This window comes from Podarcis liolepis (genome assembly GCF_965112155.1).
Source record: "Podarcis liolepis genome assembly, chromosome: 3".
In the NCBI taxonomy this organism is placed as follows: Eukaryota; Metazoa; Chordata; class Lepidosauria; order Squamata; family Lacertidae; genus Podarcis; species Podarcis liolepis.
Window position 1 is genome coordinate 105,863,906 of NC_139557.1, and position 25,156 is coordinate 105,889,061.

Here is a 25,156-nt window from a genome sequence, read left to right on the forward strand (position 1 = left end):
CATTTTTCATGAACGCAGGTACTAACTCAACACAGAAGATTCCAATCCTCCTAGAGACCTGCATGTTGAGTTCATGCGTGTGGTGCGCAAGCCTGAGGGTTCAGGCGCACACCTCCCAGCAACTTGGGTGGCTGCAACCCCTGCATACATGAACCCCCAAAGTCCTTTCTTCGGGGTCCACCTGAAAAGCCAACATGGGGCACTCAGACCCTGGTTTGTTGCTGCCCGCCGGCAATACTCACTATCTCTGGATGCGAGAGACGATGGTGTTGAAAGCGGCCTGCACATCCGCCATGGAGCAGGTGGAGACAATGGGCTGCTTGTGCTCTTGCAGCTGGTCGCACAGATACTGCCGAGAGGAAACCAGAAATAGGAGGCAGGAATGGGATGAAGAAGAAAGGCAAACACTTTGCAAAAATAATTTGCTGGGGAGGTACCAGAGCCCTCCCCCGAATCCAGGAGTCGCCAACATGGTGCCCTCTAGAATGTTGAATTTCAAGCTACTGCCCCCAGTCGGCATGGCCAATGGTCAGGGATGATGGGATTTTTCAGTCCAGCAAGATCTAGAGGAGCCACAGGTTGGTTTCATTTATTTGTTGGCTTGATTTGAGAATCATTAGCATTTCTAAGGTTCCCCATTCTGGCTTTAGACCCAGGTTACTTGAAGGAGTATCTGTGCTCATATGAACCTGCCTGAGCCTGGAGAGGCTTTTACCCACACTTTAAAAATCCACTCTGGAAACAAACATGCAGCCACTGAAGCTTCCTGGTTGGCAGTGCTTCCAGCTGAGGGTTTTTAATTTTGTAAGAGGGTGGTTCAAATATTGCAAATGGGTCATTGGCAACAGTTGTGTTTTTTAATTATTTAACAGTGGGTTTTTCTTGGAAAATCAAATTTGAGAAGGGATAGGGAGCTGACATCTTGATGCCAATTATATTGCAGGGATGCAGCATTTTTAATATATATATTTTTGCATGCATGAGGAGTGTTCATCCCACAATAAATACCCATCTGGAAGCACTCAAGAGAGCTCAGGGCCTCTGCTCCAGATCACTTGGGCTTGAACTAAGCCTCTTCTTTACTCTCAAGCTGGGGAGTTTCCTTGAGCCGGAGCCTCCAGCAGCATTGGCAAAGCTCTGGCTCAATGTCCAAATAATAATAATAGAGGGCGACATTTTATGGGGGAGCTGAAAACCCACTGAAAAAGGCTGTGGCTCAGGGGTAGAACACCTGCCTTTGCCTAGAAGAGGCCCAGGTTCAATCCCTGGTATCTCCAGGTAGGGCTGGGAGAATCCCCTGCCTGAAACCCCAAAGAGCTGCTTCCAGCATGCATATTACTAGACTCCGACTCCCATCATTCCTGACCACTGGCCCTGCTGACTGGGGCTAATGGGAGATGGAGTCCAACAAGCACCCAAAGGGCATTCAGGTGGGAAAGGCTGGCTTTAGAGGCATGCAAGATGCAGGAAGATGGTACCAAGGCTTCCCTGCCCATCCCCAGGGCTCCCTTACCTGGCCTTGCCACTCGGCTATGTTCACCAGGATGATGCTCTCGGGCAGCTGCTCATCCGAGACCAGGATCTGGTTGAGCTGATCATACACAGACTTTCGGGGCACCTGCAATAGCACAACAGAGGAGCATTCGCAGACTGGCACGAACCCACAGCCACCCTTGGGCTGGCTATGCAAAGACCTAGAGGATGGCCAAGGCAGGTAAGACCTCGTGGCCCCAGCAGTGGCTGGTGTCCATTGGGACTGGTAGGGCCGAAGCCGAGGAGACTACCAGCAGGTGGCGCCACAGCCAATGATAAACAGAATCACTTCCTAACTGGTTGTTAAGGACGATGGGATCGTTTCCCTTTCCCCCTAATGGACCAACCTTCACTGCTTGGCCCATTTCTGATGCCAGGAGCTGCCAATTCTTTTCATCTCAGAGCTCCACCAACCCACCCCATTATTATTACCCATTATTATTAATATTATTATTATTATTATTATTATTATTATTATTATTATTATTTAATCGACATTTTCCCACAATACAGTAAAATTGCAGTTACAAAAGATACATAAGGAGAAAAACGGAAGAAGAAATGAAAGGGACAACAGAAAGAAAGGGAGGAAAGAAAAAGGAAGGAAGGAAAGAAAACCCATCAACCCACCGCTTCCAAGCGATTCACTCACCTCCCTCCCGGGGGGGGGGGGAGAACCCTTCCTCCCCCTACAAGCCCCTCCCCCCACCCACTGCCTGACCTGGGTGCCCTGCCGTGAGTCTGGGGAGCTCTCGCTGTCCAGGCTGCTGGTCCGATCGCCCTGGCCCTTGGAGTTCTGCCTGTCCTTGACGGACATGCTGCGCGGCCGCCACAACTGCTTGTTCTCAACTTTGCTGAAAGGCAAAAGTGTGGTTTGTCGAAGTGATACAGAGGAAGCTGGACCGGGCGGGTGGCAAAAAGAGAAGCCTGCCGGGCGACTGAGCAGCTGCCACTAGCTGCAGCGGGAAAGTCAGCGGCGGAAGTGAGAAGCCCAGGCTCAGAGAGACCCCACTGGGTCCCAGACATTTCCGGGGTGTGTGTGGCTTTCACATGGATTCAGAGAGCAGGGAAGAGCCACCATGCCTCCAAAGATCACCTCTCCCTGCTTTCAGTATCTACGTGCCAAACCTAGGACTGGAAGGGTCTCCAGGGGAGACATTCTTGGTGGGTGGGTGCCTGTCAAATCAACTAAGTTACAATTCATTGCATTTTAGCTCTTTCCAGCTGCTTCCACACAAGGTGTTTTAACTCAGGATTGCTGTGCTTTGTTCATTCGCTTTTTCCCGAGTATCCAGACTGTGCCATTATCAAGTTGCTACTCTTGTAGTGTCCCCTCCACCAGGCCCTGCTCCTCTTCCATCCCCATTCAGAGCACTGCGACCACAGGCGGTTTGCGGTCGCCTGAGCACTTCAGTCGCGCCGCCTGGATTTGCCAGCATGCGACAGAATCCCACCCGCAAAACAGCGACAGGCCTGCAGCCGCTGTTCCGCCACCAGCCACAAGAGAGAGGCTTTCTTTACCTGGGAGAAACAGTGGCTGGGAACTCTGGCTTGCTGCTGCTGCTCAGCTGGGTCAGCCTGTCCACACTGCTCTCCTTCAGGACTGTCTCGCCAGGTCCTCCTGGGCAGGATTCATCAGCCTCCAGCTCCTGAGGGGATGCACAGAAAGTCTTTCTTCTTTCACTCTTTGGTAACATCAAACAGCTAGTTTACCAGGCCAGCTGCTTCCCCTGCCTGACTGACAGGAGCAAGCCAGCTTCTCTTCCCTTGGGCTGGTACCCCTGGGCAAAATGTGCAGAGCCAGCCCTGGAAAAGAACTCTGTTCCCACTCTCTGCCCCCCAAGTCGCAGATCAGCTTCAGCTAGAAACTGGATATTTGGCGTCCCTGCCACTCTGCCGGCAGAGATACGGCAAGCATCCTTGCTCCTGACTTCCAAGAGCAACTTGAAGACTCTCTTATGCCTGTGAAGCTATACAAGCTTTTGTGATCAGCTGTTCATTTTAACGATTATTTTGTATTGCTTTTATGTTGCTTTACGTTTCAAGCGTCCTTGTGAGAATTTGTGTATACCTCACGTTTTCTATGTGTTTCACGTTTCATCTTTATGACTGCTGTTGTAATAAATAATCCTTCATAAAAATTATTGCACTACATTCTTCATTAAATTACACTGGGGAACATTTTTTTTTTTTCATTTTCGGTTGCATGAGATTTTTCAGCTGTTCTTATATGTTCTTTCAATGCTGATTTCAAATCTGAAACTGATTTTCGTGTACATGCTATAGTTAACTTTCAATTTCCAACTTTTGCTGATACAGTGGTACCTCAGCTTAAGAACTTAATTCGTTCCAGAGGTCCGTTCTTAACCTGAAACTGTTCTTAACCTGAAGCACCTGCTACACACTTCCTTGTCAAAGACGCAATATAACAGTGTTTGTGAGGCGTGCCTATAAAAGCTATTTTGAAATTCCCCTGGGCGACCAAGACAAGAAATGGGCTCCGCATATTGTTTGTCACAATTGTGAGGAAATGCTTAGAGACTGGACAAAAGGAAAACGGAAGAGTACGCCTTTTGGGGTTCCCATGGTTTGGCGAGAACCCAAGGATCACACAAGTGACTGCTATTTTTGTTTCCCAGTGGTATCTACAAGCTGTTGTTATTCAGGTAAAGCTTTTCTGTTGTCCAAGCAGGAAGCTGACCATTTTGAGATCCACACAGATGATCCAGTTGTGTTCCTCACCAGGTTCACTTCCTTCATCTTCAGAAGAGACAAACCCCTTAAAAACTGGAACTGGGAGTTCCTCAGAGTGCAGGACAGGTCTAATTGCTGAAGGAATACTGGGATAGGCGACAGAATGTCGGTTTTTCTTGCCAATACCCTTCAAAATAGCATAACAAAACGAGCAAAGCCTTGCCCGGAGAAGGCTGATAATCACTCATCACGCTGGACTCACCATAGCCGCTGTTTCCATAACACCCTCGTCTTGGGCGCGAGGGACACCCACTTTCCGCTTCTCTGCTTCTCCCTGGGCGAACGGGGACAGGCGAGGAGGCAGTGGGGAGAGGAGTGAGAATAAAAGTTTGAATAAGTTAGTAGATAGGACCTCCGATTCAAGCATCTCCAAGAAGAGAGCGGAAGCAGGTCAGTGCTGAGCACAGGGAAAACAAAACCCTTCCAAAACACACTTTGCTTGGTTTAGGCGCCCCAGGAGAGAAGCAACATGGCGGTGGAGGTCAGGGGGCAGGGAAGCCCGATCCCCAGCACTGCAGGGACCGGGTGACCCCAGCGGCTGAGCCAGTAAGTCCAGTTAACCCACCTCTCCTATACTGTGAAAAGAAGCAGCTTATCCAGGAAAAGACAGGGGGTGGGGTGGGGGAAAGGAGGAAGAAATGTAACAGGGATTGCTCTCGACAGCAGGCCGGTTCTGGAACGGTGGCGGGGGAGCCTGAGGCTTTCCAGATGTTGTTGGACTACAACTCCCATTACCCGTGCAAGCTGGGGCTGATGGGAGCTGGAGTCCGGTAAATATCAGGTGGGCCACAGGTTCCCCACTGCTGTTCTGCAGGGGGCAGGCCCAGACAGGCAGGCTGCTAGCAGGGGGAAAGAGGAGGAGGAAGGTGAGGAGGAGGAGGAGGAGTAACTCACAGGGCTGCCCGACTCTCGCTCCTGCCCCTTTTGGCCGTGCAGACTGCTGATCTCAGTCTGGGAACCAGAGTGAGAGACGCCCTCAAAGAAGCGCCTGCAGGAGAAACAGATGGACAGACAGACAGACGGACAGACAGACAGAGAGACAGACAGACAGACAGACAGAGAGAAAGAGAAATGAGGGAGAAGTGAAGTCACCATCACCCACCCCGCCCTCTGGGCTCAAACCCCTCCCCAGCCTCTGCCCCCAGGAAGCACCACAAGCAAAAAAAACCCGTCACCAGAGCCCTGGCCTGGCCTGACATGGACACACAAAGACAGTTGCGGGGGGTGGGTGGAGGGAGGTGGTGGGGCCCGTTGAGCAGCGTGAAAGCAAGTCTTCACCTTCGAGACAGAGAAAGGACACCGCAAGAGCAAAGCACCCCTGTTTCCAGGCAGAAAAAGTCACGTCCTCCCCGTTCCACTAAACTGGGAAGCTGCTATAGGCCAGTTCAGGCCACCGGTCCATCTACTGGCTATACCCAGGGGTGGGGAACTTCAGGGCCAGGACCAGATGCAGCTCCCCAGGCTTCTTCATCTGGCCCAGACCACACACCCTCTGTAACACCACCACCTTTCCCTTCACCATCCTTGCTTTGTGCTCTCGAGTGGTTTTTGCCATGCTAGAATTTGCACAAAAGTTATATTTGGCATGTGGCTCTGGAAAAGTTGCCCAGAAGGCAACGCCTCCCTCGGGTTGCAAAAGGTCTGCTAACCCTGGTCTGCGTTGACTTGCAGAGGTTCTCCAGGGTTTCAGGCAGGAGTCTCTCCCAGCCTACACCTGGAGATACCAGGGAATGAACCTGGGACCTTCTGCATTCAAAGCACGTGTCCTGCCAATGAGCCACAGCACTTTGCTGAGCAAGATACTGCAGACATTGCAATATGATGAGGTTGCTAAGAAGCCCCAGAGAGAGAGGCAAAGGCAAGTGGTTCAAGCTCTGGCCTGGATTTTATAGTCACACTGCAAGATCTACACCAAGGGCCTGCCTGAGTGCTGTACAGACCTCTGCTGGGGTGTCAGCAGAGGGGATGGGAATGACTTAGGCTGTGTCTGACTTCAGACACCTGACACAGCTTGAACAGCTCCCCCTACCCTGTCAGACTGTTCCTGGTGCATCAGAGCTGCAGCTCTAGACAGTACAGACAAACGTAATGACTGGGAACCTCAAATGTAGGTGAAGATGTTGGAAGAGTCACAGTTGCCTCCAGGTGAGCAGCCAAAAAGCTTTTGTTAAACAGGAAGAGAGTGGTTTCCCTTGCTCTTCTCTGGTCACCAGTGAGCTGCAAAGCATTTAGCAAGCACATGTAGCAACCAAGTAGGCTTGTAACCTTTGCAAGGACAACCATCATATGTCTCAAGGTGACCTCTGTGCCTGATGTGCACCTCTGACCTTTCACTGGCCATGCATCAAGAGGCCACTCCTAGCAGCCACTCCCTCACTATGGAGTTTCTGCATTTTGGGAGGTTGCATAAAGCCACATTCTCATCCTTTGCAATGAGCAGGACCTTTTCCTGCTGGGTCTGATGGCTGGAGATCAGCAGGGCTAGCAATATTTCAGAGGTCAAACACTCCACCTAATCCCGCATCCTGTTTCACAGAGAAACCAGTTAAGTATAATTGGTTTAATTCACAATGAAATGCACTGGTGGAAGGGTTTAACTGGAAGATTCCTCTGAAGCTAAATTCAGAGCAAAAAAGGCTCTCTGAGCTGCCTTGATGAGCTGATAATTAACTGTTATTGTTCTCAGGCTGGAGTTTTAACCTTACATCACATGAGAGGTATTGAATTGCAAATTCGCCATTTTGGAAGGGTGTTGGCTGAAGTCTTTGTTCCCAGACTCTGTAGGGATGTAAAAGACTCTCCAGGAGCTGCGTATCCTAAGGAAGGATGCAGTCTGGAATGCAGTCTGTGAGGAGATACAGACCCCTGTTTCCTTCCTCACTGCTTTTATATCTTTTTCGGTGGTATGAAGTAAGAGGAAACCCCTTTTTGCGCCGCTCAGTGCTTTTGGCTGGAGACCTCCTCTCCAGTTTTTTTCGGGGGGTTAGCGTCGCCTTCGTGCCCCCCCTCTCGTTTTTCCACAATGGGTGTGCTCGACTGAAGCAGAGCACTTTCCCCGACCTGCTCCTCAAGTGCACCACGCCGGAAGTCGTTTTTGAATAATATCTAATGGGTCTGGGCAATGCTTCAGTTCCAAAAGGAGTCAGTTTTTATGCATCCAGCTGCTTCAAGCTGTGCAACATTAATATCTGCAATAAGGCCAACCAGACACTTCCTAGAAGCTTTACAAGCGCCCCCCCCCCAACCCTGCAACTGACTACATAATTCGAGGCACCAATTTGCAATTAGGATTGAAGGAATGGGTTTCCCAAACCCAAAACTGACTGTACAGGCATTTTTAAACTGCACCAAAATCCCCATTTCTCCTTAGCTAAAATGCATAAACTTTAGCCGTTGAGCAAATGCAAAACAAGAACACAGCTCTCTCCTTATCAGTTTGACGGCAAGACTGGCCTTGACTTTACCAGTAGAACAGACACAGACATATCTTATGTTCTGACCACAAATGACGGGGAGACCCAAGTCTGGGACTAACGCCAGAGCATGTTCTCGCAAGTAGTGACCTCTTGCTCCAAGATAGGAATAGGAACAGGAATATCCTTTTATGGTCAGGAGTGCAGGAAGGAAATCGCTTTTATGGTTGAGAGTACCAGAGCAGGAACATATGTGATGTCAACCTGCATACATAGGCTGACGTGGTTGGAAGGAGGGAGAGGGTGCCTGGAGGATATAAATACTGCATGAAACTGCATTTCTTTGGACTTGCTGTGGACTCACCACGCAAGTGCCTTCTGCTATCCGGAGAGCAGAATAAACTCTTTCTTTGAACCAACTCGGTGTCATTTTGACTTCCTTCCTCCTGTCACGGAGCAACGCAGACCCAATCGGTGAACTCCAATAAGGCTACAGGATCAACCATTGGGTTAACGTATCCTTTGTGAATTTGTCCCATCTCCATCCCTTGAAAACCATCAAAGCCAGTCAGTGGTGAGGAACCAACGGCTCCCCCAGATGTTGCTGGACTCAGTCAGCTTCCAATCAGCAGGGCCCACAATTGAGGGTGCTGAGAGCTGGACTCCTGAAACATCTGGCAGGCCATGGGTTCGCCATCCCTGTCCTAAACTGGTGCCCATCACCACATTTGGCAACTACAGAGGCCAGTAGTCTTGAATCCACTGCCAAATCCATTACCTTGATTGAAACCTACCATCCCCGTTCTTCAAACCCATATACACTTTTCAAAACCTCTGTCCCAGCGTTGGGGACCCTGTGGCTCTCCAGATGTAGTAAAATTGCTACTCCTGTCATGTTTGACCGCTGGCCATGCTGCCTGTGGCAACTGGGAGTCAGGAGTCCAGGCACAGGCTCCCCAGTCCTGCTTTATCATCTCCATCTCATAGAATCATGGAGTTGGAAGAGACCACAAGGGCCATCAAGTCCAACCCCCTGCCAAGAAGGAAACACCATCAGAGCACTCCTGACATATGGTTGTCAAGCCTCTGCTTAAAGACCTCCAAAGTAGGAGACTCCACCACACTCCTTGGCAGCAAATTCCACTGTCGAACAGCTCTTACTGTCAGGAAGTTCTTCCTAATGTTTAGGTGGAATCTTCTTTCTTGTAGTTTGGATCCATTGCTCCGTGTCCGCTTCTCTGGAGCAGCAGAAAACAACCTTTCTCCCTCCTCTATGTATATATTTGAACATGGCTATCATATCACCCCTTAACCTCCTCTTCTCCAGGCTAAACATGCCCAGCTCCCTTAGCCGTTCCTCATAAGGCATCGTTTCCAGGCCTTTGACCATTTTTGTTGCCCTCCTCTGGACACGTTCCAGTTTGTCAGTGTCCTTCTTGAATTGTGGTGCCCAGAACTGGACACAGTACTCCAGGTGAGGTCTGACCAGAGCAGAATACAGTGGCACTATTACTTCCCTTGATCTAGATGCTATACTCCTATTGATGCAGACCAGAATTGCATTGGCTTTTTTAGCTGCCGCGTCACACTGTTGGCTCATGTCAAGTTTGTGGTCAACCAAGACTCCTAGATCCTTTTCACATGTACTGCTCTCAAGCCAGGTGTCACCCATCTTGTATTTGTGCCTCTCATTTTTTTTGCCCAAGTGCAATACTTTACATTTCTCCCTGTTAAAATTCATCTTGTTTGTTTTGGCCCAGTTCTCTAATCTGTCAAGGTCGTTTTGAAGTGTGATCCTGTCCTCTGGGGTGTTAGCCACCCCTCCCAGTTTGGTGTCATCTGCAAATTTGATCAGGATGCCCTTGAGTCCATCATCCAAGTCGTTGATAAAGATGTTGAATAAGACCGGGCCCAAGACAGAACCCTGTGGCACCCCACTAGTCACTCTTCTCCAGGATGAAGAGGAACCATTGATGAGCACCCTTTGGGTTTGGTCAGTCAGCCAGTTACAAATCCACTGAGTGGTAGCATAGTCAAGACCGCATTTTACCAGCTTCTTTAAAAACACTCCCAAGAGTGGTTTTTTTTCCTGAACCCCAAAGTTCCAGAAGTTTTGATCTTTATCTGCCAGGGGAGTTGCTCCTGCCCTGATCATTTGCTTGTGCTTTTCTGCACCCTTTCCTCAGCTCTATGATGAGAAAGGGGATCTGCAGGATCCTAAGAGAATATGAAATACCAATATGTATGTTCTGTCTTTCCACATTGCTCCAGCCTGGCCCAGCAGAGAACAAGCCATTTAAACACAGCTGCTAAGTGAGGTGGCCGGACCTATCTCCTCTACCAGGCTCTGAGATGCAATTGTTTCCCCCCCCCATCTCCCTCCCTGCCGCTCTTCCAAGCGCACACGCGAAAGGGCTGCTTCTGAAGCAGGGATGGATGTGATCGTAACGCCCTCCCCTCCCTCGGGCAGTGCAGCCTCTCGGAGGAGGGGCCATCCTGCTCCATCAATCCACGCCGGTCTCTGGTGGGGCTTACGCAGGGCTCTCTATCAGCCTGTCAAATCCAAGGTCAGCCTCAAGTTATCAGCATCTATCACCCAGCTACTTTATAGTCCCAAACCTCCCTCTTTCCCCCTCAGAAAATGAATCAAAAGTGCAGGAGCTGTGCCTCATAAGTCACACCCTGCCGCTGGGGCACCGTCAAGGAGCCTGGCTTCACGGTGGGAAAGGAAACCAAGGCTGCGAACATTTAAAGTGTATTTAAAGCACATTCTAACCTGCCCAAATGGCCTGTTTTTTACGCTGTGAGCTGCCCCGAGATCTCTGGGTGAAGGGTGGCGTTAGGCATTTAATCAAGAAATAGATAATAAATGCCCTGCACAGAGCTACAGTCCATAGCAACTCCTAAGAGTTCCCAGGATTCCTGAAGTGTTTTAAATGCAGGGTGTGCATGCAGCTGAACAGTCTTGTTTTTCCTGCACGGCGTCTGCCTGGGGGATTGTGTCTCCTTTGGGGAAGGAGGATATGGCCTCCAGGGCACAGGGGAAGGCCTTGCAACCCTACAAGTCTCCCGTTGCTACGAGGCCTGAGCTTCTTGCCTCACCTCCTGTCGGCTCTTACCTCAGGGTGGGCTTTGGAGTGCTGTGGACGCTTTCGTTGTCCTCTATCTCGGGGCCGCTGTCACTGTTGTTGCATTCCTCGAGGCTGTCGTAGAGCAGGCCCAGGTCCTCTTCCACCTCCTGCGTCTGATCCACTGGGTCAGAATCCAGAACCTGCAGAACCCAAAACACACAGTGGGGTGTGGGGGTGGGTATACTCTCACGTTCACCACAAGACCATTTTGAAAATGAATTTCACCACTTGTAACCCCGTCTTTCCAAGACCAAAAATTAAGTCACCAAGTGTTGTAATCCATTCAGAAAAGGTTGAAAATTACATATTTTCTAGCATACTCTATTTATTATATTTGTAGCATGAAATATAGGAAAGTTTCTTATTTCTTTTTTTTAAAAAAAAACCCTGCATGTGACAAATTTTAAGGCACATGGAATCCCTTTTTGTGTTACACAGCTAGGCAGGGAGGCAAAATACCCCCAACTGCTGGAGGGGGGGGAACACCTCTTAGCTGGAGCTATTTCCAAGACATATTCTTGATTAAATTGTCCCTACAGATTCTCGAACTGGTCTTTACGTCTGGATGTGACACTTCTCTGTGCAACTGATGTGCCCCGTTATGCTATGGTGGTTCTGTTGTTTTTGCATTTGTAACCTGTGTTATGCGCTATGCAACAAAATTTAAAAGCAAACAGTGACATTAAAATATTAAAGAACTCTGATATCACTTTAACAGTCAGGGATTCCCCCAAGGAATCTTGAGGATTGTTGTTTGTCAAGGGTGCTGACCCCATAGAACTACAATTCCCTGCACCCTTTAAAAAAAAGTTGCTGGAATTTTTTTTTTTGGGGGGGGGGGAGAGACTTGCCTGCTAAAGCGGTATAAAAGTGCTTCAAATGTGTGGTGTGGATGTGACTGTCGCTTTCCTCAATCTATTTTATCGGGGTGTGTGGAACCTTAGGCCTCAGGCATGAATGAAGCGCTCTAGGCCTCTCTATCTGGCGCTTGGGGTCACATTTCCTTCATAGGACCTCCCCCCCCCCCAATAAACCCTGGCCCTTCCCCACAGTCTCATCAGGAGGTTTTTGCCTAACTGGGAATGTGTCTTTGAATTCGGAGGACGCCTCCTTGCTTGTCTGGCAGGAAGAGATGCGGGTCTTGTGGGTGTGGATGTGAAAACCTCTGATTTTTGAGTGGATGGAATATGTGGCCTATTGTGCCAAGGTTAGAGCCACCGCCTGTATTCTGCCAATGACTCTGTCTGGCCACACTCACTGCCGGCCCCCAAAAGCTTCCTTATAAGTTTATGTGGCCCTTGGAGTGAAAGCCGCTCCCCACCAGGGGCGTAGGAAGGGGGTGCGGGGTGTGTGGGGCACCCCGGGTGTCATCCTGAAGGGGGGTGACATTCAGCACGGGCCCCCTACCCGTGACGACTCCAAGCCTGGTGAGCAGCAAAGCTGCGGCTCTCCTCCTTCCTTGCTGTAGGGGAGGATGGCGGCGCTGCATCAAGATCTACCCCCAAGGAGGATTGTGTAGTCGCACCAATCGGCCCTCTGGGTGGATTGCCCCGCCCCTTGGGCAGATTGGCCCCACCCCTGTGGGCAGATTGCCCCGCCCCTGGGTGCACGGCATGTGTGCCGCTCCGGGTGCCGGAGAACCAGCTCTGCCCCTGCTCCCCACCCGTCTGACACCAACAAAGGGGTGCTGGGGATTCATCTTCCATCCTCTAATTTGAAAGGCACACTTGCCCAACTCATGAAAGTAATCCTCTTTATAGGTCTTCTGGGCTGTGGCAATTTATATTTGTTATAAGCTGTCTTATCCACGTTTGTTTTCTGTTATTTGCTTTTCCATCTCGCAATGCATATACTTGTGCTTCAATAAAAAAAAGTCTTTTCAAAAAAATCCAATTACCAGATTCTGTGCCAGGCATCAGATTCCATACGAAATTATCCACACTGGGAGTTTTGAGAAGACAAACAGCTCTGTGTATAGCTACAGAAACAATTGATTCTACAAGTCACTTCCACCCCCCCCCTTTTGAACAAGCTTTTTTACTCCCCAGGCAGATTTAATTTTTTTTTTAAATTATCCCTTCTGAAACACATTTCTTTACCTTTCTAAGGCAGAAGTGCATCATGTAAACACACACACACACACACACACACACACACACACACACACAACAAAAACACAACACCACCACCAGTTGGTCATTGTTAAGACTATTTAACTTTAAAAGTGAGTTTGCTTTCTTCTTCCACCCTCCCTGCTCCTTTTCCCTTTAGTGCTGTGTCTTTTTTAGATGGCCAGCCTGCTAGTCAGGAGTGTCTCATTTCAAATGATTTATTGTAAGCTGCTCTGGGAGACTTTTTTGGGCTGAAGAGCAGGGTACAAATATCCTGGATGAAACAAATAAATAGTTCAAGCTCGAACCAGGCCACAGGGGGGAAATCAAGAGACGTAGAAAGCACATGCCCGCAGCATCGTGGTCTGCCCAGGTTTCTAAAGCCAGTGGAGTTTGCAGTGCACTCTGCAACACCAGGCAAAAATCAAACAATAATCTAATGAATTTGCGGGGACGGGGGGGAAATCCCCTTTTGCTCCCCTGCAGTATCAAAATGCACACACTCTGACCACAGATAGAGCATTTTTCAGCTGTTTGGTACCAGACAACATCACCCACCAATCTCCCCTTTCTCTCTAGTTGTGGCCATAACAAATACTTCTCATCAATCTCATGCAATCAAACAGATGAAACCTGGTGAGGGGTGCGTGTATGTGTGCTGTGCCCCCTCTGCCCGTCCGAACATTATCTGCTAAGACCTGCTTGGAAACCCTTAATGATGACATTTTGGTGACCTGAAGCCAGCCGATTAACCAAGGCCGAAAGGATAAATAAATAATACTGTAAAGGGGCAATATATCTGCAGGATTTTTTATTTCATCCCCCCCCCCACCCGCCCCTTTTGTTCATAGAAGATGGCATTAAAACAGCATGCTAATGGCATTTGCGGATATTACTAATGATGAAAGCTGTGAATGCTAAGTAAGGACGGATTGAAATGGTTTTTGTTTTGTTTTTTGTTTAAGGGGATCTAGCAAGGTTGAGGGGGTGGGAAGCAAGCAAGAAATAACAGGCATTTGTATGCTGCCAGAGTGGGAGGAGGAAGCAGAGTTAACCTACTTCTCATGCACCAAGCATGGGGTGAGGGGTTCTGATCTTCCTTGTCCTGGCTTAAATCCCATCTGTACTTCAGCTATGAATATAACGTATATTTCGCACCATAGGACGCACCGGACAATAGGACGCACTTTGTTTTAGAGGGGGGAGAACAAGAAAAAAATTTTCTCCCCCTCTCTGCCCAGCGCCCCTTCAGTGAAGCGGCAGGAGGCGCTGCACAGAGAGGGGGAGAACTTTCCCCCTCTTGTTTTCCTGCTCTAAAACAAGGTGTCGTTTAAGGTGCATTCAGGCTTGGAAGCCTGGAGAGCGAGAGGGGTCGGTGTGCACTGACCCCTCTCGCTCTCCAGGCTTCAGGTTCCTTTCGACCTGCTCTTTGGGGCTGGCGGGGGGAAGCCCACCACCAGCCTCAAAGAGCAGGTCAGGGAGCAGCGGAAAGGCGCAGCGGAGAGGCTCCTGCCATAGCCGCGCCTCACCTCTCCAGCCGGGAGAGAGTCGCGGGGCTATGGCTTCTTTAGCCCCGCGACCCTCTCCCAGCTGGAGAGGTGACACGGGGCTGTAGAGGTTCCTGCCATAGCTGCGTGTCACCTCTCCAGCGTCTTCATTTTTGAAGGGGAAAAAAGTGTGTCCTATAGAGCGAAAAATACGGTACAAAGTGGATTTATACTGGGTTAATGGCTCACCTAGTCCAGGATTATCTCCTGCAGCCTTTGCCAACCTGAACCCCCAGATGTTCTCAACTACAACTCCCAGTGGTGGCTGGGGCTGGCGGGAGTTGCCATCCAAAACATTGGGAGGGCACCAGGTTGCCAAAGGCCGGTCCGCTGTGCAATGCAGAGGTCCTTCCAGAAGAAGCCACCCCAAACTTGGCTGCCAGAGATTCTTTTCTACTGCTGGTGCTGGAAGACTGCACCTTCTGTACTCAAAGTAAGCGATCTGCCGTCAGGCTGCGGAGAAGGGAAGCAGGCCATTCTCTCGCCTCTGCAAGAAACCAGCTGTCCTTGGTATACCTGAAGGAACGTCTCCACCTTCATCGTTCAGCCTGAACACTGAGGTCAAGCACCAAGGGCCTTCTGGCGGTCCCCTCACTGTGAGAAGTGAGGTTACAGTGAACCAGGCAGAGGGCCTTCTCGGTGGTGGCACCCTCCCTGTGGAACGCCCTCCCATCAGATGTCAAGGAAATAAACAACTATCTGACTTTTAGAAGACATCTGAAGGCCGCCCTGTTTAGGGAAATTTTTTAATGTTTGATGTTTTATCGTGTTTTTAATATTCTGTTGGAAGCTGCCCAGAATGGCTGGGGGAACCCAGCCAGATGGGCAGAGTATAAATAACAAACTATTATTATTATTCTTCACCCTCCACAGTCTCCTGGCAGTGGCCATTCATCTGTCTGCAGCAAGGGTTAAATTAGGCAAACAGAGTAGTCTGTGTCAGGTCTGCTGGGAGACCACCCCATGCAGCTCCTCCTTTCCCATTCCAGCTGTATGCGTCGTCCCTCCCCCCAACTTAACGCACTAATCAACTCGTGCGCGGCGCCAGGAAATAATTAAATAATCCAATTCAAACCCGGAAATGGCGGGAGAGAGGGAGAGCCCGAGCGTCTTCGTGGCTCACAAGGAGACCCTCCCCGGAGCCTGAAGAAAGACGTCAGTGAGGGCAGGGGAATCTCCAAAGAGACCGGAGGTGCAGCGGGACTTTGTTTACTCTGTTCAGCCTCCCCGCCTAACAGCTGATCTGTGTAGTGGCGCAGAAGCAGCCACTTTCCCGTGCCAGCCAGTCCTGGAGCGCCAATTCTAGTTGTGGCTATTTGGGGATGCAGAGTTTTTGGCAGGGTTGAAGAGAGAGCGGCAGAGAGGGCGTTTAAAGGGTGTTATGTGCGCAGGGCCCCCGGAATGTAACCCCCGTGTAAGGGGGGGGGGGGTGTCTGCAGTTCTCCACACCTTCTTACAGGCATGAAGTCCACCGTAGACAATGAAGCTGTCTAATACCGAGTCAGACAATGGGACCAACTAGCTGAGCAGCAGCTGCTCTCCCAGGTTTCAGACAGGGAGTCTTTGCTAGTCCTCCCTGGAGATGATGGGGAACGAACCAGGGACCTTCTGCGCTCTAAGCAAACGTTCCACCACTGAGCTAGCTAAGCCTTCCTCAGCAGGGTCCTGCTCACAGGGTGCCAGTTGCCGAAGAGACAGGTGTTGTGTTGCTCCTGCAAACAGGAACCTATGTGGGGGGGGGAGGAGAGGAAGAGGAGGGCAGAAGAGAGAAAGCCGGCTGGCCACACGCCTGACAGGGACAGACTCACAGCTTCTTACCTCGTCCGTCACTTTAAACCTCTTCAGCAAGGCAACAAATTTCTGCTTGAAGTTTGGTTGCTAAAATGAGAAGGAAGTTGGGGATGGGAGTAAACATTTCAATCACAGTGCTAGAGGCTTCTCACTTCCCACCTACCCTGGCTACAGAAACATGCCTCGCTGGTTTTTTAAAAGTTTTCCTGAAGGCAAAACCCACTAGCCAAAATAATAATGATAGGGGCGAAAACCCTAAGAAGGCCCAGCTCCAGGTATTGTCGGGCAGGCTGCCCCCTCGGCACCAACCACCCCCTTGGGTTAAGTACTTAACCTTGGGTTAAGTACTTAATTCGTTCCGGAGGTCCGTTCTTAACCTGAAGCACCACTTTAGCTAATGGGGCCTCCTGCTGCTGCTGCGCCGCTGGAGCACGATTTCTGTTCTCATCCTGAACCAAAGTTCTTAACCTGAAGCACTATTTCTTGGTTAGCGGAGTCTGTAAGCTGAAGCGTATGTAACCTGAAGCGTATGCAACCCGAGGTACCACTGTACTTATCACCACCACCTCCACTCAGGGCTCCTGCCATGGGTGCTGACAGCACCCCAATCCCCACAGCGGCTTATGGGCCAGTTCTCTTGCACTGCCTATTATCAACACTACCTTTCCTCCAGCCTCCCATTGGAAGCCAGGGACACTGGAAGTTGTTTTATACTGAGTCAAACCACTGGGTCCATCTAGGTCAGTTTTGTCTGCACTGAGCAGTAGCATCGACTCTCCAGATTTCGGACAGGGGTCTCTCTGCACCCTACCTGGAGATGCCAGGGATTAAACATAGCACCTTCTGCATGAAAAGAAGATGCTCTACTGCTGAACTACAGCCAACGACAAGAACACAACGTACAACTACTTAATAAATCATCTGAGCACTGAACAGAACGTGGGAGCAGCCATGGTCTTTGCTCAGAGGACTTGGAATCTGCGAGGCCAGAATACAGGCTTTGGGTGGGAAAATGTCAAGACCCATTACTGCCCCAGCCCTGACAGAGCTGCCACTCCGCTGACAAGCAGCCCTTTCAGCCACATCTAAAAGCAAATCAATGTGGCAGCTGACTCGTGTGCCCCTAAGTGCTGTGCGTAAGCAGGCGCACGAGAAGCCTGCCATGTAGACGGCCATTTGGATGGAGGGATGTGGAGGTCAGGAATCAACAGTGGATGGGGGTTTGCACGCATGGATGGCTTGAAGGTGCCGGGTTGCTGAAAAGCAGCTGCCACACAAAGGCATGTGCTAAGAGCATGGGTGGGGAATCTGTGGCCTTCCAGATATTGTGGGACTCCATCTCCCATTCAGCCCCAGCCAGCATGGCCAACGCTTAGGGATGATGGGAACTGTAGTCCAACAATATCCAGAGGGCATCAGCGGAGAAGACTGTTATATGGGATCAATGAGTTACGCAGCTTGTCTATTACGCAGATTAAGCACATTTGCTTATTTTGCACAATTTACTCGGCTCCTGCTAATTTGGGGGGAAATAACTGGAGATGAACTTCTCCAGCATACCAACGAGTTCAACTTCTGGTCAACCAGACTCTAGCCTGAGCGCTATCCTCTATGGCGCCACCTGCTGGGGAGGATCGGAGAGCCTCCCGCATCTAGTCTGTTGAACTGGGAATAAAATAAAATAAAAACTCCAACCCCCACAAACTCCCCTTTGGAAAAGCAAGGAAGATTGTCTTTACTCTGGTCATCGATGTGGTTCTGATCATTTTCCGCCTGGCTTTCTTCGGCTTCCTCACTTCATCCTCTTCATCATATAAATCCTGAGAAGCGAGAGATGGCAGCATGGAATCAGAAGAATGTGAAGTTCCACCCCTCTCCACGTGGCCCTCAGAGATGCACCAGGCAGCTCCCCTCACTGGCCTTATTTCGCACTGGGCAGAATGTGTCCCTGAACTTGATAAAGACTCTGGCTGGTCTGAATGGAGGAGAGAGTAGAAACTAGCTTGCTGTAGAAAGGCAGAATTTGTTGCCCATACCTGCTATGTGGCCCTCGAAAAGTTGCCCAGAAGGGACTGTGGCCCTCAGGATGGAAATACCATTTTCAGGGTGAGCAAAACCACTGTACGTAACTGATGGCAATACTGCTCAGAGATTGGATACGGGTGAGCTGCTAAAGCAGAAGCATTACTTTGAAGGCAACAGGGGGAGAACAGCAGAAGTCAATGTGCTGCCTTCGTGGCTGGGACTCCAACTCCCATCAGCCTCAACCAGCACAGCCAATGGTTAGGAATGGTGGGAGTTCTAGTCCAGCAACACCTGAGAGGCACCACATTGGCTACCGCTGTCATAGAGGGAAGGTGAGACCCAAATAGACAGACAGACAGACAGCAGGCTGGTTGGTCGGTAGCTACCTGGCCTTGCACAGCATCATCGCTGGCTTCCTGCTCGGAGGAAAAGCTGTCGTCCTCTTCTTCAGAGTAGTTGTCAATATCTGGAGAGCGATCTGGAACGGGAAAAGGCAGAGACCATGGCCAAACTGCACTGAGCCAGCAAAGGGAAAGGAAGGGAGTCTGGGGGAATAGAGGAAAACATGGAACGGAGCCACTGAGTTTGCCATTAAGGCCTAGGAATCTGTCACTGATGGCAGGGAGCCACTGTAAGGATTCTGGAAGAGGTGTGGCACAAGCAGAGTGAAAGAACAGAGGGCATGTTTAGGAAACAAAGCTATTCTGGATGGATGTAGGAAAAGACATATCACAGGATAGAATGTCAGTGAAGAGAAAGATGAGAGTTGGATAAGAACCTAGGTACTAGGTACTAGACTCAGAGAAGCTTTAGGTTTAAGGAATACATTACTATGTTTGCGATAACTTTTAACAAAAAACAACAACCCTGAAGCTTTTCTTTTAGGGATAGTTAGACAATAGAATTAATGGATTATGCCGAAATGGCAAGATTAATGGGTGTAATAAGAAACCAAGAAGAAGAAATTATTAAAGATTGGGGAAATTTTGTGGTATATTTGAAAAACTCATGTATACAAATAAGCTCATTAGCAGGACTAACGTAAAACTAGCAGTTAGATTATGAGAAACTAAAAAATAAAGATGGAGTAATGTGGAAAATGCAGCATGAAAATTAAAATTTCAAAAAAACCACAAAAGTGGGGTGGGGGAGTCAAATATATGCGATTTGTGTTTTTGTTATTTGCATGTCTGTAAATTTCTTTTGAAAAACCGAAAAATAAAATTTATAAATAAAATAAAATAAAAATAAGTAACACATTACCAGCTTTGATTTTGGGGCCAGAGGGGACGTTTCCATCCTCGTGATCAATGGGCTGGCTAGAGAGAGAGTAGATGCTGATTTCGGCCACTCGGATGCTCACATCCTTGATGTTGCTGTGGAGGCCCAGGAGCTGCCCTCCATCTGTCGGGTGCTGCATGACCTGAATAAGGGATCAATGATACTCAGCACACAGGAGGAAGCCTCTGGAGCAGGCCAGTGACCTGCCATAGGGAGGCAGAATAACATGTATTTGGGCTCCGTGTAGAGAAATGTGTTCTACATTGGGCTGCCTTTGAAGATGGCTTGGAAACTGCAGCTGATGCAGAATTCAACAAGCAGAATGTTGATCACAACAGGACTGTCTGAACAAAGAACACCACGTTTGGCATGACTGTGCTGGGTACGAATTAGTTTCCAGGCTTAATTCAAAATGCTAGTATCCGCCTATAACGCCATATGCAGATTAGAAACTCAGGGCCTTAAAAGATAGCACTTCTCCCCACAGGAACCCACCTGGACCCTGCAATTAGAGGCTCTCAACATGAGACTCTTAATCTCAGGGTTGTGGGTTTGAGCCCCATGTTGGATGAAATATTCCAGCACTGCATCGGGTCGGACTAGAAGAATCCTGTGGTCCCTTCCAACTCTACAATTTATGATCATTATCTTGAGACACTCCTTAATGTGTCCCCTCCATGCTCAGAAGTTGGCAACATGAGATTGGGCCTTTCCAGTGGTGGCCCCCTAGATGTGGAATGCTCTCCTCAGGAAGGCACACCTGGCACACCCCACCCATTCCATTTATATTTAGGCGCCAGGCAAAGACTTTTCACTTTACCCAGGCTTCCGGCCCTTATTTTGAAGGGTGAAACTGTGCCCTCTTTTAGTGGGGTGGGGCCTGTAAGCTCTGCCTTTTTTTCTATACAGCTGTGCTTTTAGGGTTTTTTATTGGAAATTCCTAATTGACTTTAAGGTAACTCGCTTTGGTTCCCTCCGTGAAAACAGCGACCGGCAAATTCAATGAATAACATCAGCAAAAGCAAGCAAGCAACTCCCACCATCCCTTGCCATTGGCTTTGCTTGCTGGGGCTGATGGGAACTGCGGCTCAGCAACATCTGGGCCTTCATGTGGAAGAGGAGCTCCAGATACAGGATCTACCTAGAGGAGGGGTTGCATTTCTACTCCATTGCGCAGGAGGAGGCTTCTGGGACAGACCAGTCCCCTCCCACGTACAAGAAGCACAACCTGCAAAGATCTTGAGAAGGTGCCCTGGTGCCTCTTCTGCTTCCCATCAGCTCTGGCACCACCAAGAGCCCATTGCTCAGAGATGGTTAAAGGCATGGGATGCCCACATAATTGCCCACCTTGCTGCTTCCCTTACCTCAGCCATGTTGATGATGCCCACTGCCAGGGTCTTGTAGCCCAAAATAGTGCGGTTCTTGTACCTCTTTCTGCGCTGGAGCATGATTTGGAGCTTGTTGCCATCACGTTTCAGGAAGTGTGGGTACTACAGGGAGAGGAGGAGACAGATTCAGATAATATGCTGTTTTTGAGGTGCCCATTCAGTGTAGCGGTTCGGGCAGAGGTCGGCAACCTAAGGCCCATGGGCCGGTTCTTGCCCATGAGCTTCATGGAACCGGCCCATGGATGTTCCATAGATCGGCGTGGGGATTCCGTGTTCTTTTCCCCCCGCAGCACCATTTTTTTCTCACTGCGGGGACCAACTTCCGGGTTGGAAGAGCGCCGGATATAGCCTGTGTGCATGCGCACGTGCGGTCCTCACCCAGAGGAGCGCCCGTACACGTGTGTACATGCTATTTCTGGTGCACTTCCAGAACGGAGGAGCACCCGTGCGCACACGATTTTTCCGGCACTCTTCCAACCCAGAAGAGCACCAGAAATAGCTCTGACCCACCAAGAGGTCTGCCGGGGAGTGGCCTCAAAAAACGTTGCCAACCCCTGGGTTAGGGTGAAGAAGATGATGATGATTAATTACAATTATTAGCCACTTTTTCTTCCATTTGCAAGAAGTAAATGCAAAGCAACTTACATTGTAATACAAAGAAAAATTAAACCAACATAAAACGAAAATGAAACAAAAGCTATAACATTCACACACGCAGAAGACGGCCTAACACATCCCACCCACTGAAGAGGCCACATCATCTAAAACTCTCCAAGCGAAAGTAATAAGCCCGGCTGAAAAGAAACGTTTTTTGGCCTGGCACCTAAAAGTAGCCAGTTATGGTACCAGGCGTGCCTTCCTCTGGAGAGCATTCCATAAGTAGGGTAGTGCTCGGGTTCAAATCCCCACTAAGCCATGCAGCTCATCAGATGGCCTTGTTCCGGCCACAGTCTCTCAGCCACCCTCACCGAGTTGTTACAAGGATAAAATATAAAAAAGAAGATCCATATACACCATCTTGAGCTCCCTGAAGGGCAGGTGGGATATAAACGTAGTAGGAGTAGGAGTAGTAAGTAAATAATAAATAAGAACCCAGCAGAGAACTCAAAAAGAAACAAGCTTGATCTCTCAAATGCTCTCCATGTTTTCTTCCATGCATCTCCTCAACACTGGGGAAACCCAGTCAGATGGGCAGGGTATAAATAAATTATTATTATTATTATTATTATTATTATTATTATTATTATTATTATTATTATTATTATTATTACAACAACACCATGGCTAGCAGTTCACTCGGCCTAGCCCAACCTTCCCCATTCTGGTGTCGCTCCATATGTTCACTAGATCTTAGCTCCCATTATCCCTCCCTCTAGGAAGAAGAGGAGTTTGGATTTGATATCCCGCTTTATCACTACCCCAAGGAGTCTCAAAGCGGCTAACATTCTCCTTTCCCCTCTTCCCCCACAACAAACACTCTGTGAGGTGAGTGAGGCTGAGAGACTTCAGAGAAGTGGGACTAGCCCAAGGTCACCCAGCAGCTGCATGTGGAGGAGTGGAGACGCGAACCCGGTTCACCAGATTATGAGTCCACCGCTCTTAACCACTACACCACACTGGCTCCCATACTCTAGGCTATGCTGGGGGATACCAGGTTGGGGCAGGCAGACTCTCATGAATGGCTGATATGAAAGGAGCCTTTGGCTGCCATCCTAAACACATTTGCTAGGAAGCAAGCCCCACTGAACACAGCAGAACTGACTTCCGGGGGGTAAACATGTCCAGGGCTGCTGTCAGAATAGCAATCATACCCTACGTGTGCAAGAGAAAGCCTCTTCAACAGAATCTCAAGGAAACTCCTAAAGCTCTTTCCTGTCTGTTCCCAAATGCACGGTCCGTTCAGAAAGTCAGAGATGCAGGGAAAAGATTTTAATCATCCTGCCGAGGGATGGTTTGCTGCTATCTGGCGAGCAAAGTTCAAATTACCTGCAACGAAAATGTCAGTTCCAGGTCAGTTTCCATCAGGCCTCCAGGGGGCAGAACATATTCATTGGATCTCAGGACTCTCTTTGAACCCTGCAACAAGACCGGGATTGAAGTGTTAAGAGTCAATTATCGCATCACAACCTCAGCTGGCCTGTGTAAGGGAGGAAAAACACAACGCTAAGAATTTGATGACACAAGGTGAAGCAACAGAGCAGTCTGTATTAAGCAGAAGAAGAGTTCCAGAGATCTGAGCCTTAAAGAAAAGGAAATGGGGAATGTAGGGGCAAGGGGTGGTGGCATGTCACTGAAAAGCAACTAGGTACAAGTGCTTTAAGAAGTCTTTCTCCTAATAAATGAACACAGCAAGCAAAATTCACTGGGAATGAGTTCACACAGGATGACCCGGGGAGCCACAGAAGGACTGCATTGAGCTTTACCTATATATTTCAATATATCTTGCATTTATGTCATGCTTTTTAAAAATAAGAAATACATATATACAAGCAAAGACAGGCAAGTGCTACAGGTCCTTTTTCACCACCCAGTTCTCCCACAGCACACCACCCGCCAGCTGGTCTGGATCTGAGCCAAAGTTGTGAGACAAGTCCTTCCACTCAGCCGTCCACAAATTGTGGTAGACCAGGGCATGGTCAACTAGCCCTCCTCCTTGCAACCAATGATTTCAACATGCTCCTGGTGGTCTTACTGAGTTTTAAACGAGGCACGTTGAAAGGTCTGTCCACTGTTTGGCTTGTGAGGAAGGGGAGAAATGTCAAAAGTTGTAGGAAATGAAGAGAGCTTCCACACTTTAATGTCACAAGTCTTCTTTTAGATTTTGGATGCAACAAGTATGTCAACGGTTGGCCAGCCTTTCTCAACCTGGTGCCCTCCGTAAGTTTAGGCTTATAACACCCATCAGTCCTGGCTGATGATGGGAGTTTTAATCCGAAACATACGAAGGGTGCTAGGTTAAGGAAGACTGCTGTAAGCAATATGATGTCTGAATGCATGAAGTCCAAAACTGCAAAGGACTCATTACTCTGGGGTTTCATCTTTGCTACTGTGTTTGAACAAATGCAAAAGGTCACTCTGATGGGCAGCAGTTTTCCACGGTCTCAGGTAGAGTCCTTCCCTAACTCTATTACCCAAGATCCTTTCAGCTGAAGGTGAGCCTTGGGATCTACTGCACAGAGGATCATGTGCTCTGCTATGAATAGACAGAAAAGCAGAGCGTGGTGCCGTCAGAATAATTCTATGCTCATAGGTAAAGGTAAAGGTAAAGGGACCCCTGACCATTAGGTCCAGTCGTGACTGACTCTGGGGTTGTGGCGCTCATCTCACTTTACTGGTCGAGGGAGCCGGCGTACAGCTTCCGGGTCATGTGGCCAGCATGACTAAGCCGCTTCTGGCAAACCAGAGTAGCGTATGGAAACGCCGTTTACCTTCCAACCGGAGTGGTACCTATTTATCTACTTGGACTTTGACGTGCTTTCAAACTGCTAGGTTGGCAGGAGCAGGGACTGAGCAACGGGAGCTCACCCCGTCACGAGGATTCGAACCACCAACCTTCTGATCGGCAAGACCTAGGCTCTGTGGTTTAACCCACAGCGCCACCCGCGTCCCGATCTTATGCTCGTACCTGTGCTTAAAAACAAACTTTCCCAGGTGTTTAAGGTTGAAGTGTGCCTCCAGTTCTCATCCGGAAAAAGCAAGCACAACTTATCAAGTCCCAGCTGGGCATTCCTGAACCGAGGCTGCCCCAAGTGCAGAGTCGCTTAGATCCTCCACCGCGGCAGCCAAGCCACTGCTAAGAAAGCACTTGCCTATTTCCCTGCTCAAATGAGCCGGGGGGATTTTCTCCATGCTGCAGGGAGGGTCGCTCCACTGCCAGTGAGAAGTTCAGAGAAAGAGCAGAGCATAGCCAAATTATCCACCCACCTCGCCTTATTAAGCCGCGCGGAATTAACTTGGCTCGGGGGCAAACATTACACAGATCTGTCTGAGTGGAGAGATTCCACTTCCAGCAGGATTAACCTGCCTCACCTTGGGAGGGGAAAAGGAAACGGATTAGCCGGCGGAGAGTTGCGGCAGCTCTCTCACTTTGCCCACCAGGACTCCCAAGGCGTTATGCTGGTAATGCCCTTTTAATTAGTTTTAAAATAATATTAATCCACCAAGCATTATCGAAGAAGGCAT

The 25,156-nt window shown here is 49.2% G+C and overlaps 1 protein-coding gene across 4 annotated transcripts in view; it reads right to left on the reverse strand.

The window, feature by feature from the left end:
• The window catches only part of LOC310702544 (phosphofurin acidic cluster sorting protein 2-like), a 185,265-nt gene that overhangs the window by 14,940 nt on the left and 145,169 nt on the right, over positions 1 to 25,156 (reverse strand). For all 4 annotated transcript variants that reach the window (XM_083494262.1, XM_083494261.1, XM_083494260.1 and 1 more), the window contains exons 3-15: positions 22,961 to 23,050; positions 20,951 to 21,076; positions 19,569 to 19,728; positions 18,692 to 18,783; positions 18,020 to 18,100; positions 16,308 to 16,367; positions 10,820 to 10,971; positions 5,182 to 5,275; positions 4,490 to 4,561; positions 3,055 to 3,182; positions 2,255 to 2,387; positions 1,514 to 1,618; positions 243 to 349 (exon numbers count right to left, since the gene is read on the reverse strand). In XM_083494262.1, coding sequence (XP_083350388.1) covers positions 243 to 349; positions 1,514 to 1,618; positions 2,255 to 2,387; positions 3,055 to 3,182; positions 4,490 to 4,561; positions 5,182 to 5,275; positions 10,820 to 10,971; positions 16,308 to 16,367; positions 18,020 to 18,100; positions 18,692 to 18,783; positions 19,569 to 19,728; positions 20,951 to 21,076; positions 22,961 to 23,050 — 1,400 coding nt within the window. The remainder of the gene's footprint in view (positions 1 to 242; positions 350 to 1,513; positions 1,619 to 2,254; positions 2,388 to 3,054; positions 3,183 to 4,489; positions 4,562 to 5,181; positions 5,276 to 10,819; positions 10,972 to 16,307; positions 16,368 to 18,019; positions 18,101 to 18,691; positions 18,784 to 19,568; positions 19,729 to 20,950; positions 21,077 to 22,960; positions 23,051 to 25,156) is intronic.